This window comes from Chiloscyllium plagiosum, unplaced genomic scaffold, assembly GCF_037043375.1.
Source record: "Chiloscyllium plagiosum isolate Xiang-an unplaced genomic scaffold, Cpla_swu_hap1 HiC_scaffold_3, whole genome shotgun sequence".
Taxonomy (NCBI): Eukaryota; Metazoa; Chordata; class Chondrichthyes; order Orectolobiformes; family Hemiscylliidae; genus Chiloscyllium; species Chiloscyllium plagiosum.
The window spans coordinates 155,075,039-155,087,347 of NW_028270141.1; the positions used below are offsets into that span (position 1 = coordinate 155,075,039).

The window sequence follows — 12,309 nt, forward strand, 5'->3', positions numbered from 1 at the left end:
GCTCATTCCCCAACACTCTGTCCAGTATGGCCCCTTCCCCAGTTGGTTTATTTACATACTGCTCTATAAAATCCTCTGGATGCTCCTTACAAATTCTGCTCCATCTAGACCTATAAGAATAAGTGAGTCCCAGTCAATGTTGGGAAAATTAAAACCTTCCATCACCACCACCTTGTTGTTCCTATATCTTTCCATAATCTGTTTACATATTGTTCCTCTATCTCACATTCACTGTTTGGAGGTGTGTAGTACAGCCCCAACATTGTTACCGCACCCTTCCTATTTTTCAGCTCTGCCCATATTGCCTCACTGCTCGAGTCTTCCATAATGCCCTCCTTCAGCACAGCTGTGATATGCTGTCTAACCTATAAAGCAACTCCTCCACTCCTTTTATCTCCCTCTCTATTCTGCCTGAAGCATCTATATCCTGGGATATTTAGTTGCCAATCATGCCCTTTCCTCAACAAAGTCTCAATAATAGCAATAACATCATACTCCCAGGTACTAATCCAAACCCTAAGTTCATCTGCCTTACCTACTATACTTAGAGTCATAGAGATGTACAGCATGGAAACAGACCTTTCAGTCCAACCCGTCCACGCCAACCAGATATTCTTGCATTAAAACAAATGCACCTCAGGCTACCTGTCCCTTTGCATTCATCATCTGCTACTTGGCCACTCTTCCCCTTAGTCACGCTGACTTCATTACTTAGTTCCCTCCAGGCTTTAGTTACTACCTCCTTACTATCCAACAACCTTCTCATTTGGTTCCTATTCCCCTGCCATATTAGTTCAAAGCTTCCCCAACAGCATTAGCAAAACCACTCCCTAGGACATTGGTTCCAGTCCAACCCAGGTATAGACGGTCCAATTTGTAATAGTCCCACCTCCCCCAGAGCCAGTCCCAATGTCCCAAAAGTCTGAAACCCTCCCTCCTGCACCAGCTCTCAAGCCACGCATTCATGCTGCCTATTCTTTCATTTCTATTCTGACTAGCACATGGTACTGGTAGCAATCTTGAGATTACTATCTCTTGAGGACCTAGTTTTTAAATTGGCTCCTAACTCCCTAAATTCTGCTTGTAGGACCTCATCCTGTTTTTCACCTGTGACATTAGTGCCTATGTACACCATGATAACTAGCTGTTCGCTCTCCCCCTTTAGAATGTTCTGTAGCCGATCTGAGTTATCCCCGACCTGTGCACCTGGGAAGCAACATACCATTTGGGAGTCTCGTTTTTGACTACAGAACCGCCTATCTACTCCCTTTACAATTAACTCCCTTATGACTATAGCCCTTCCACTCTGTCTCCTGCCCTTTTGTAAGCAAACCCAGGCATGGTGCCATGTACCTGGCTACTGCTGCCTTCCCCTGGTGAGCCATCCCCCCAATTGTATCCAAAATGGTATACCTGTTTTGGAGGGAGATGACTGCAGGGGACACCTGCACTGCCTTCCTGTGCTATCTCTGCCTTTTGGTCACCCACTTCCTTTCTCCCTCAGCAATCCTCATCTGCGGTGTGACCAATTCACTAAATGTGCTATCCATGACCTCCTCAGCATTGTGGATGCTCCAAAGTGAGTCCATCCACAGCTCCAAAACCAACATGCGGTCTAACAAGAGCTGCAACTGAACACACTTCCTGCATGTGAAGGAGTCAGGGACATCAGCCGTGTCCCTGAGCTCTCACATTGAGCAAGAGGAGCATATCACGGGTCTGAGGTCTCCTGCCATTTTCACTCTTAAGCTTTAGTCCAACTATAGTATCAAATAATAGATAAGTAAAAGAAGAGAAAAGGAAAATTTTTGACTAATCACACGATAAAAAAGAAATAGAAAATCCTTCCCTTATTAACACACCATAGTCTTTTTTTTTGGTTGGAGGAGAAGGGCAAATGGGAGACACTACATGTATAGTGTCTAGGGTTCAGCCACTGCCCAAATATATCAGTTCACTCACCTTCCCAGAGCACAATTTGACTGCTCCTACTCAGCTCCTCATAATCACTGCTCCTGCTCCTGCTGAAAATGAAGGCCACTGACTCTCAAAGTAAGTCCTTTTAGGGGGAAACTTACCTTCCTGGCAGAGAAGGTCCTCACTCTCACCGCTCCCGCTGCTCCTGAATATAGAGACTTCGGTACCTATCCTTATAGAGTGCAGAAGATCATTGACATTCTTGCATTAACTGATGGGCAGCCAGCCTCAAATAAAATCCTCCATTGACCTGTAATGCTATTTGGATCCAGACTGGCTGTGTATGTTGGTGTGCCACATATATGCTGATTGTCTAGGATGTGGACTGACCTAATCTCCACCATTATAACCACAACAACTCCAGATCACCATTCATGAAGTGGAAAATGAGTTTGCTTTTCTTCGGGGCCATTTCTTTGGCGATTCGTAGAAAGTGAGGACTGAAGATGCTGGAGATTAGAATCAAAGAGTGTGGAGCTGGAAAAGCACAGCCAGTCAGGCAGCATCCAAGGAGCAGGAGAATCGATATGTGAAACATAAGACATTCATCAGGAATGAGGCTTGTGGCCCAAGGGGGCTGAGACATAAATGGTAGGAGGGTGAGCCTGGGGGGAAGGTGGCTGGGAATGTGATAGGTAGATGAAGGTGGGGGTGAAAGAGGGTGGAGTGGATTGGTTGGAAGGAAGATGGACAGGTAGGACAGTTCATGAGTGCAGTGCCAAGTTGGAGAGTTGGATCTAGGATAAGGTAGGGGGCGGGGAAATGAAGAAACCGGTGAAATCCACATTGATCTCCTGTGGTTAGAGGCTCCCAAGGCGGAAGATGAGGCGTTCTTCCTCTAGACATTGGGCGGTTCAGGTTTGGTGGTAGAGGAGGTTCAGGACTTTCATGTCCTTGGCGGTGTGGGAAGGGGAGTTGAACTGTTCAGCCAAAGGGCGGTGAGGTTGTTTAGTTTGTGTGTCCCAGAGATGTTCTCTGAAACATTCTGCAAGTTGGCATCCTGTCTCCCCAATGTAGAGGAGGCCACAGGGGGAGCAGGGGACACATTCAATGACATCTGTGAAAGTACAGGTAAATCTCCGTCGGATGTGGAAAGATCCTTTGGGGCCTTGGACGGAGGGAAGGGGGGAGGTGTGGGCACAGGCTTATGGTGGCAGGGGACGATGCCGAGAATGGAGAGTTGGTTGGTTGGGAACGTGGAACTAACAAGGGAGTTACGGAGGGAAAGGTCTCTCCAGAATGCAGATAGGGGTGGGGAGGAAAGATCTGAATTCTGGAGAGAGCATTCCCTCTGCAACTCCCTTGTTAGGTCCACGCCCCCCACTGACCCACCTTCTATTCCCAGCACCTTCCCTTGCCAGCACAAGAGATGCAAAACCTGCTCCCACAACTCGCCTTTACTTCTGTCCAAGGCCCCAAAGAATCTTTCCACATCCAACAGAGATTTACCTGTGCTTCCACACACATCACCTATCACATCCATTGCTCCCGATGTGGTCGCCTCTACATTGGGGTGACAGGACGCCAAATTGCGGAACGTTTCAGAGAACATCTTTGGGACACATGAACCAAATAGACCCACCACCCTGTGGCCAAACACTTTAACTCCCCTCCCACTCCTTCAAGGGACATAGAAGTTATAGAATGTCGGGAAATAGTTGGTGACATCTTGCAAAATGTCCATATTACAGAGGAGGAAGCGCTGGATGTCTTGAAACGCATAAAAGTTGATAAATGTCCAAGACCTGACCAGGTGTACCCTAGAACTCTGTGGGAAGCTCGAGAAGTGATTGCTGGGCCTCTTGTTGAGATATTTGTATTATCGATAGTCACAGCTGAGGTGCCGGAAGACTGGAGGTTGGTAACGTGATGCACTGTTTAAGAAAGGTGGTAAGGACACACCAGGGAACTATAGACAAGAGAGCCTGACGTCAGTGGTGGCAAGTGTTGGAGGGAATCCTGAGGGACAGGATGTACATTTATTTGGCAAGGCAAGAACTGATTAGGGATAGTCAACATGACGTTGTGCATGGGAAATCATGTCTCACAAACTTAATTGAGTTTTCTGAAGAAGTAACAAAGAGGATTGATGAGAGCAGAGTGGTAGATGTGATCTATATGGATTTCAGTAAGGTGTTTGACAAGGTTCCCCATGGGAGACTGATTAGCAAGGTCAGATCTCATGGAATACAGGGAGAACTAGCCATGTGGATACAGAACTGGCTCAAAGGTAGAAGACAGAGGGTGGTGGTGGAGGGTTGTTTTAAGACTGAAGGCCTGTGACCAGTGGAGTGCCACAAAGATCGGTGCTGGGTCCACTATTTTTTGTCATTTATATAAATGATTTGGATGCGAGCTTAAGAGGTACAGTTAGTAAGTTTGCTGATGACATCAAAATTGGAGGTGTAGTGGACAGCGAAGAGGGTTACCTCAGATTACAACAGGATCTTGACCAGATGGGCCAATGGGCTGAGAATTGGCAGATGGAGTTTAATTCAGCTAAATGCGAGGTGCTGCATTTTGGGAAGCAAATCTTAGCAGGACTTACACACTTAATGGTAAGGTCCTAGAGGGTGTTGCTGAACAAAGAGACCTTGGAGTGCAGGCTCATACCTCCTTGAAAGTGGAGTCGCAGGTAGATAGGATAGCGAAGAAGGGGTTTGGTATGCTTTCCTTTATTGGTCAGAGTATTGAGTACAGGAGTTGGAAGGTCATGTTGCGGCTATACAGGATATTGGTTAGGCCAGTGTTGGAATAATTCTGGTCTCCTTCCTATCGGAAGGATGTTGTGAAACTTGAAAGGGTTCAGAAAAGATTTACAAGAATGTTGCCAAGGTTGGAGGATTTGAGCTATAGGAGAGGTTGAATAGGCTAGGGTTGTTTTCCCTGGAGCGTCGGACGCTGACGGGTGACCTTATAGAGGTTTGCAAAATTATGAGGGGCATGGATAGGATAAATAGACAAAGTTTCCTCCCCAGGGTGGGGGAGTCCAGAACTAGAGGGCATAGGTTTATGGTGAGAGGGGGAAGAGACAAAAGACTCCTAAGGGGCAATTTTTTCACGCAAAGGGTGGTTCGTGTGTGGAATGAGCTGCCAGAGGAAGTGGTGGAGGCTGGTACAATTGCAACATTTTAAAGGCATTTGGATGGGTATATGAAAAGGAAGGGTTTGGAGGGATATGGGCCGGGTGCTGGCAGGTGGGACTAGATTGGGTTCAGCTATGCGGTCGGCACGGACGGGTTGGACTGAAGGGTCTGTTTCCGTGCTGTACATCTCTATGACTTTATGACTCTATGATGTCATCTACTGAGTCCGTTGTTCCCGATGTGGTCTCCACTGCATTTGGGAGACAGGATGCCAACTTGCAGAATGTTTCAGAGAACACCTTTAGGACGCATGAACTAAACAAACCCACTACCCTGTGGCCAAACACTTTAACTCCCCTCCCACTCCTCGAAGGACATGCAAACTCTGGGCCTCATCTACCGCCAAATCCTAACCACCTGATGCCTGGAGGAAGAATGCCTCAGCTTCCACCTTTGGAGCCTCCAACCACATGTGGATTTCACTAGTTTTCTCATTTCTTCTCCCCCCACCTTATCTTAGATCCAAGCTTCCAACTCGACAAAACCCTTTTCAACAGTCCTACCTGTCCATCTTCCTTCCATCTATCCACCCCACCCTCCTCTCTGACCTGTCACCTTCACTCCCACCTTCATCTACCTATCACATTCCCAGCTACCTTCCCCCCAGGCTCACACCCCTCCCCCCCCCCCCCCCCCCCTCCCCTCCTCACATTTGTCTCTCAGTCCCCTTGGGCCACAAGCCTCATTCCTGATGAAGAGCTTATGCTCAAAATGTGAATTTTTCTGCTCCTCAGATGCTGCCTGACTGGCTGTGCTTTTCCAGCTCCACACTCTTCAGCTTTGGTGATTATTACCAAGCAACACAATGTAAGGTGTCATTCTAAGCTTGCATCTTCTGAAGTGGTGAGAAAAATGGAACAAGAGGGAAAATTTGAAGGTGCTGGCAATGGCATGAACTTCAATCTTACTTACCATGAAATTCTCCAAGAAAAGTGTCCAAAATCTCACGTAAATTTATCAAGTGAAAAGTAGATCAGGTGAGAAAATTCATTCCATCCCTGGTGCAGGAGATATCATGAAACTCACTCACCCACACACTTTTCCCAGAAATAGAAAAATCCTACCCATGGATAAGTTGTAAATTCTAACGGCTATTCTGAGCCTCACAAAAGTAATCTGGACGATTGATGCTGCAATCGCAATCTTTCCACCTTACCATGCTAATGCCAACCAGGCCATCTGCTATTGTGCTGGACTGAATTTGGTAATCAGCACTGGAATGCATCTTAGAGTGGGCAGCTTGCGAGGTTTACTTACATTTAGCCAAGGCCTAAAAATATTTCTCGAAGTATAAATGTCATATATTAATGATATAATAATGCATAATGTGACACAACATTGATAGCAGAAGAAACATGCTTTTGAGACTCTGGAAAGAGAGGACGGAACATTTGTACCAGAGAGCTGAAAGACAAAGATCAGTGTTATTTATCTTTGTAGTTAATTCAAAGAGATTATTGGAATTCCAGAAATTTAGACAATCCTGAACTCTTGGGTAAGACAGAAACTTAAATGCAATATACTCAAAGTAGGGACAGTTGCTGGAAAAGCACAGCAGGTCAGACAATATCTGAGGAGCAGGAGAATCGACGTTTTGGGCATAAGTCCTGATGAAGGGCTTATGTCCGAAATATCGATTCTCTTGCCTCATTCTTGATGAAGGGCTTATCGATTCTGCCGCCTCATTCCTGACGAAGGGCTTATGCCCGAAATGTCGATTCTCCTGTCGCATTCCTGATGAAGGACTTATGTCCAAAACGTCGATTCTCCTGCCTCATTCCTGATGAAGGGCTTATGCCCGAAATGTCAATCCTCCTGCCTCATTCCTGATGAAGGACGTATGCCCGAAATGTCGATTCTCCTGCCTCATTCCTGATGAAGGGCTTATGCTCGAAATATCAATTCTCCTACTCCTCGAATGCTGCCTGACCTGTTGTGCTTTTCCAACAACACACTCTCAACTCTAATCTCTAGCATCTGCAGTCCTCACTTTCTCCTCAGAATAGGGACAGTATGGTCTAAGTGAGCAGCCACTCAATAGTGCAGTCCTGAACCCTCACATTCAAATCTCATGGCAGCTAAAACCATTGAGAACTGATTAACTAAATGTTGTGTCCATGGTGGCAGTAGAAACTAGCTCTGACCTCTTCACTGAGGCAATGGATTTGTTGCAGAATGTCAAAATTAACCAGAATAGATTTAGAATACATTTTATTATTCTCTTAAAATATTCTACAAGTCCAAATAGATTACAATAGCAACATACCACATTTGGAATTGCCAAGCGCACTTCAGCCTTCATAAAAGGAGCAAACTCTTCAACATTGTTTGAATAACCATAAAGTCCTCTTCTGCCTGCTGTGCTAAATCAAACAATGTACATATATGTAAAATACATATTCAAGAGTAAGATGATATGATATGATGTAGAAACAGAAATTGCTGGAAAAACTAAGCAAGTCTGGTAATATCTGTGGAGAGAAATCAAAGTTAACGTTTTGAATCCAGTGAAGCCTTTTGAGAAGAAGTGTGTTCAGACACTGCACTTTCATGTTTGAAACCAGAGCAATCAAGAGACCAAACAGAAGTTGAAAAAGACCAATGGGATTAATCAGCATGTACAATAGAAGTGGATAAATCTATTACAGGGGGAGAGGAGGTTACAGGGATTATATCTTTAATTTTCAGATTTTCTTTGGCCACAGGATAGGTCTAAAGGGCTACAGGGTAGCTACGTGATACTTCAAGAGGTGTGGTGGCGATAAACCAGAAAATTGCAAGCCAGTGAACCTAACATTGAGAAACTATTGGAAAAACATTATGAGGGTCAGTTTTAATCTCCGCTTGGTGAGGCATGGGTTAACCAAGGATAGTCAGCATAACCTTTCTGGTGGAGATCATTTCTATCAAATTAATTTGAGATTTTCAAGGCGGGTGACTTGATGTGTAGATGAGAGTAGTGCAGTGGATGTAGTTGACATGGTCTTTGTAAGGCTTTTAACACAGTTTTGCATGGGATACTGGTCAAAAGATAAGAGTCCATGGGATCCAGGGCAATTTAGAAAATTGGATCTAAAATTGGCTTTATAGCAGGAGGCTGAAGGTGATAATCAAAGGTTGTGTTTGCGACTGGAAGCCTGTATTCAGTATTGTCTGCAGGGTTTGGTGCTAGGTGTCGTGCTGTTTATAGTGTATATTAATAATCAAGACAGGAATATGGAGAACATGATCAGCAAGTCTACAGAAGACATGAAAGTTAATGGTGTGGTAAATAGTGAGAAGGGAAGCCTTAGACTACAGAAGGGCTGGTCAAATGGTCTGAATGGAGGCAAATAGAATTTAATCCTGAGGAGTATGAGGTGATGGATTTTGGAAGGACTAACAAGGCAAGTGAGTACACAATGAATGGGAGAATCTTAGGATGTTCAGAAGAACAGAATTCCTTAGTGTGCATGTCCATTGATCCTTAAGGGTAGCAGTGTTTAAGAAGGCATATGGGATTCTTTCCTTTATTCGTCAATGCTAAAACTTTGAATGTAAAAACAGGAAGGTTATGATGGAACTGCATAAAACGTTAGTTAGACCACAGGCGAAGTATTGTGTGCAGTTTTAGTTGCCGCGTTACATGATGGATGTGATTGCACTGATGAGGATGCAGAGATTTATGAGGGTGTTTCCTGGGTTTGAGCAATTCAACTATGAAGTGGCACTTGATAGGCTGAGGTTATTTTCCACAAAGCAGAAAAGGCTGACTGGAGGCCTGGTTGAAATCTACAAAATTATAAGAGGCACAGATAGCGTAGACATCAAGAAACATTCCCCTTAGAAGAGGGATAATAATCATGGGTATAGATTTAAGGTAATGGACAAGAGTTTAGAGGAGAGTTGAAGAAATTTCTTTGCACCTAGAAGGTGGTAGGTATCTGGAACTCACTGCCTGAATGATTGGTAAAGGGGGTGTGCTCACAATAATTAAAAAGTGTTGAGGTGAATATTAGAAAAGGCTACAGGCCAAGTGTGAGAAAGGTAAAAACAATGACTGCAGATGCTGGAAACCAGATTCTGGATTAGTGGTGCTTGAAGAGCACAGCAGTTCAGGCAGCATACAAGGAGCAGCGAAATCGACGTTTCAGGCAAAAGCTCTTCATCAGGAATAAAGGCAGAGAGCCTGAAGCGTGGGGAGATAAGATAGAGGAGGGTGGGGGTGGGGAGAAAGTAGCATAGAGTACAATAGGTGAGTGGGGGAGGGGATGAAGGTGATAGGTCAGGGGGGAGAGGGTGGAGTGGATAGGTGGAAAAGGAGATAGGCAGGTAGGACAAGTCCGGACAAGTCATGGGGACAGTGCTGAGCTGGAAGTTTGGAACTAGGGTGAGGTGGGGGAAGGGGAAATGAGGAAACTGTTGAAGTCCACATTGATGCCCTGGGGTTGAAGTGTTCCGAGGCGGAAGATGAGATGTTCTTCCTCCAGGCGTCTGGTGGTGAGGGAACGGCGGTGAAGGAGGCCCAGGACCTCCATGTCCTCGGCAGAGTGGGAGGGGGAGTTGAGATGTTGGGCCACGGGGCGGTGTGGTTGATTGGTGCGGGTGTCCCAGGGATGTTCCCTAAAGCGCTCTGCTAGGAGGCGCCCAGTCTCCCCAATGTAGAGGAGACTGCATCGGGAGCAACGGATACAATAAATGATATTAGTGGATGTGCAAATAAAGCTTCGATGGATGTGGAAGGCTCCTTTAGGGCCTTGGATGGAGGTGAGGGAGGAAGTGTGAGCGCAGGTTTTGGAATTCCTGCGGTGGCAGGGGAAGGTGCCAGGATGGGAGGGTGTGTTGTGGGGGGGGGCGTGGACCGGACCAGGTAGTCACAGAGGGAACGGTCTTTGCGGAATGCGGAAAGGGGTGGGAAGGGAAATATATTCCTGATGGTGGGTTTTGTTTGGAGGTGGCGGAAATGTCGGCAGATGATTTGGCTTATGCGAAGGTTGGTAGGGTGGAAGGTGAGCACCAGGGGCGTTCTGTCCTTGTTACGGTTGGAGGGGTGGGGTCTGAGGGCGGAGGTGCGGGATGTAGACGAGATGCGTTGGAGGGCATCTTTAACCACGTGGGAAGGGAAATTGCGGTCTCTAAAGAAGGAGGCCATCTGGTGTGTTCTGTGGTGGAACTGGTCCTCCTGGGAGCAGATACGGCGGAGGCGGAGCATTTGGGAATACGGGATGGCATTTTTGCAAGAGAGAGGGTGGGAAGAGGTGTAATCGAGGTAGCTGTGGGAGTCGGTGGGTTTGTAAAAAATGTCTGTGCCAAGTCGGTCATCATTAATGGAGATGGAGAGGTCCAGGAAGGGGAGGGAGGTGTCAGAGATGGTCCAGGTAAATTTAAGGTCAGGGTGGAATGTGTTGGTGAAGTTGATGAGGTGGCGCCAATGCAGTCATCAATGTAGCGGAGGAAGAGGTGGGGACTGGTGCTGGTGTAATTACGGAAGATCGACTGTTCTACGTAGCCAACAAAGAGACAGGCATAGCTGGGGCCCATACAGGTGCCCATGGCTACCCCTTTGGTCTGGAGGAAGTGGGAGGATTCGAAGGAGAAATTGTTAAGGGTGAGGACCAGTTCAGCCAAACGAATGAGAGTGTTGGTGGAAGGGTATTGTTGTGGACTTCTGGAGAGGAAAAAACGGAGGGCTTGGAGGCCCTGGTCATGGCGGATGGAGGTGTAGAGGGATTGGATATCCATGGTGAGAGTCCAGCATGTTTATATGCTTGATGATTAGTACAGACATGAAGAGCCAAAGGCTCATTTTGTATGTTGTAAAACTCTATCATGATACCATCTATGACTTTACTCAAAGATTTGTAAATATTTGGAATTCCTTCTTTTAGAGGGTGTGAAATATCAGTTGTTAAGTTTGATAGAACAGACATCAATAGATTATTAGTTATGCATGGCATCAAGGAATATGAGGATAGCATGGGACTATGGCAATGAGTTAGATGAATGGCCAAGATCTAAAATGGCAGACGAGGCTCAAGGGGATGAATAGCCAGCTCCAGCTCCTAAAGATCAATATAGTAACAAAAATAGACTCCTACTTAAACCAAACAAAATGAAGAACTTTGGATGCTGGAAATCTGAAACAAAAATTGAAATTGCTGGAGAAACTCAGCAGGTCTGGCAACATCTGTGGAGAGAAAGCATAGTTAGCATTTTGGGTCCAGCGATCCTTCTCTAGAATTGAATTTTTGTGCAAATGACTTTGACTCTCCAGTTGCCTACCATTTCAACACACCACCAACATTTCTGGCCAACATTTCTGTCTCAGGCTTGGAAAATGCTCCAGGGAAGCTTAGCACAAGCTGGAAGAACAACATTTTCCACCTGGGGACCCTGCAACCTTCAGGACTCAATATCAAGCATCTTCTCCCATGTCGTTGCCTCACCACTACACACCAGGCCTCATCATCACACGGGCTGTTATCACAACCAACCCATTGTCAGCTACTAATGGCCCCTTTAGCAGGTATTGATTTTTCCAGGCGAACCACTACCCTTTCCTTTGTCTGTCTAACTGCTGTGTCCTCTCTCTGGGTGCCATCTCCACCTTCCCCCATCCCATCGTCAGCAAATGTTTCCTAGTTACAGTCAGTTCCAAATAAAGGTCACTGGACCTGAAATATTAACTCTGCTTTCTCTGCACAGATTCTGCCAGACTGACTGAGTTTATCCAGCAATTTATGTTTTTGTTTTAGATTCCTACCTAATGCCTCACTTGGAAAGACTGATTGATCACGGTGGCAATGTCAGATTTCTGACTAAAATATTTTTGTGAAAGGAAAATTTGTAGTTCATTTAACACCTTGAACTAAAGAGATGTCAGGCTTTGTCACACCAAATGATCTTTTCCAATGCTCAATGATGTCATTCAGACCAAAACATTTCAGACACTAATACAGAGACAGTTGTATCCTGATAATTAGGACAACATGAATCCATCTTCATATCCTGGAATCTTCCTTTCAATAAGGGTAGACATTAACAATAAAATTCAGCATTGTCTCCGGAGTGCTTGTATCTAATGTGGCCAGTACAATTTGTGACTCCTCAATACTGAAGCACTCTGTGTACAGCAAATCCCCAACAAAATCTAGTCTTGGGTTGAGAAAGAAGCTTGTGCCATTGAAGTGCCAGACAATCATCTTCT

At 45.6% G+C, this 12,309-nt stretch overlaps 1 protein-coding gene across 1 annotated transcript in view; it reads right to left on the minus strand.

Annotated features, from left to right (window-relative positions):
- The window catches only part of LOC122540182 (dynein axonemal heavy chain 8-like), a 1,370,012-nt gene that overhangs the window by 905,073 nt on the left and 452,630 nt on the right, over window positions 1-12,309 (minus strand). Inside the window, exon 25 of the mRNA XM_087976825.1 lies at window positions 7,390-7,474. Within this exon, the coding sequence (XP_087832951.1) occupies window positions 7,390-7,474 (85 nt within the window). The remainder of the gene's footprint in view (window positions 1-7,389; window positions 7,475-12,309) is intronic.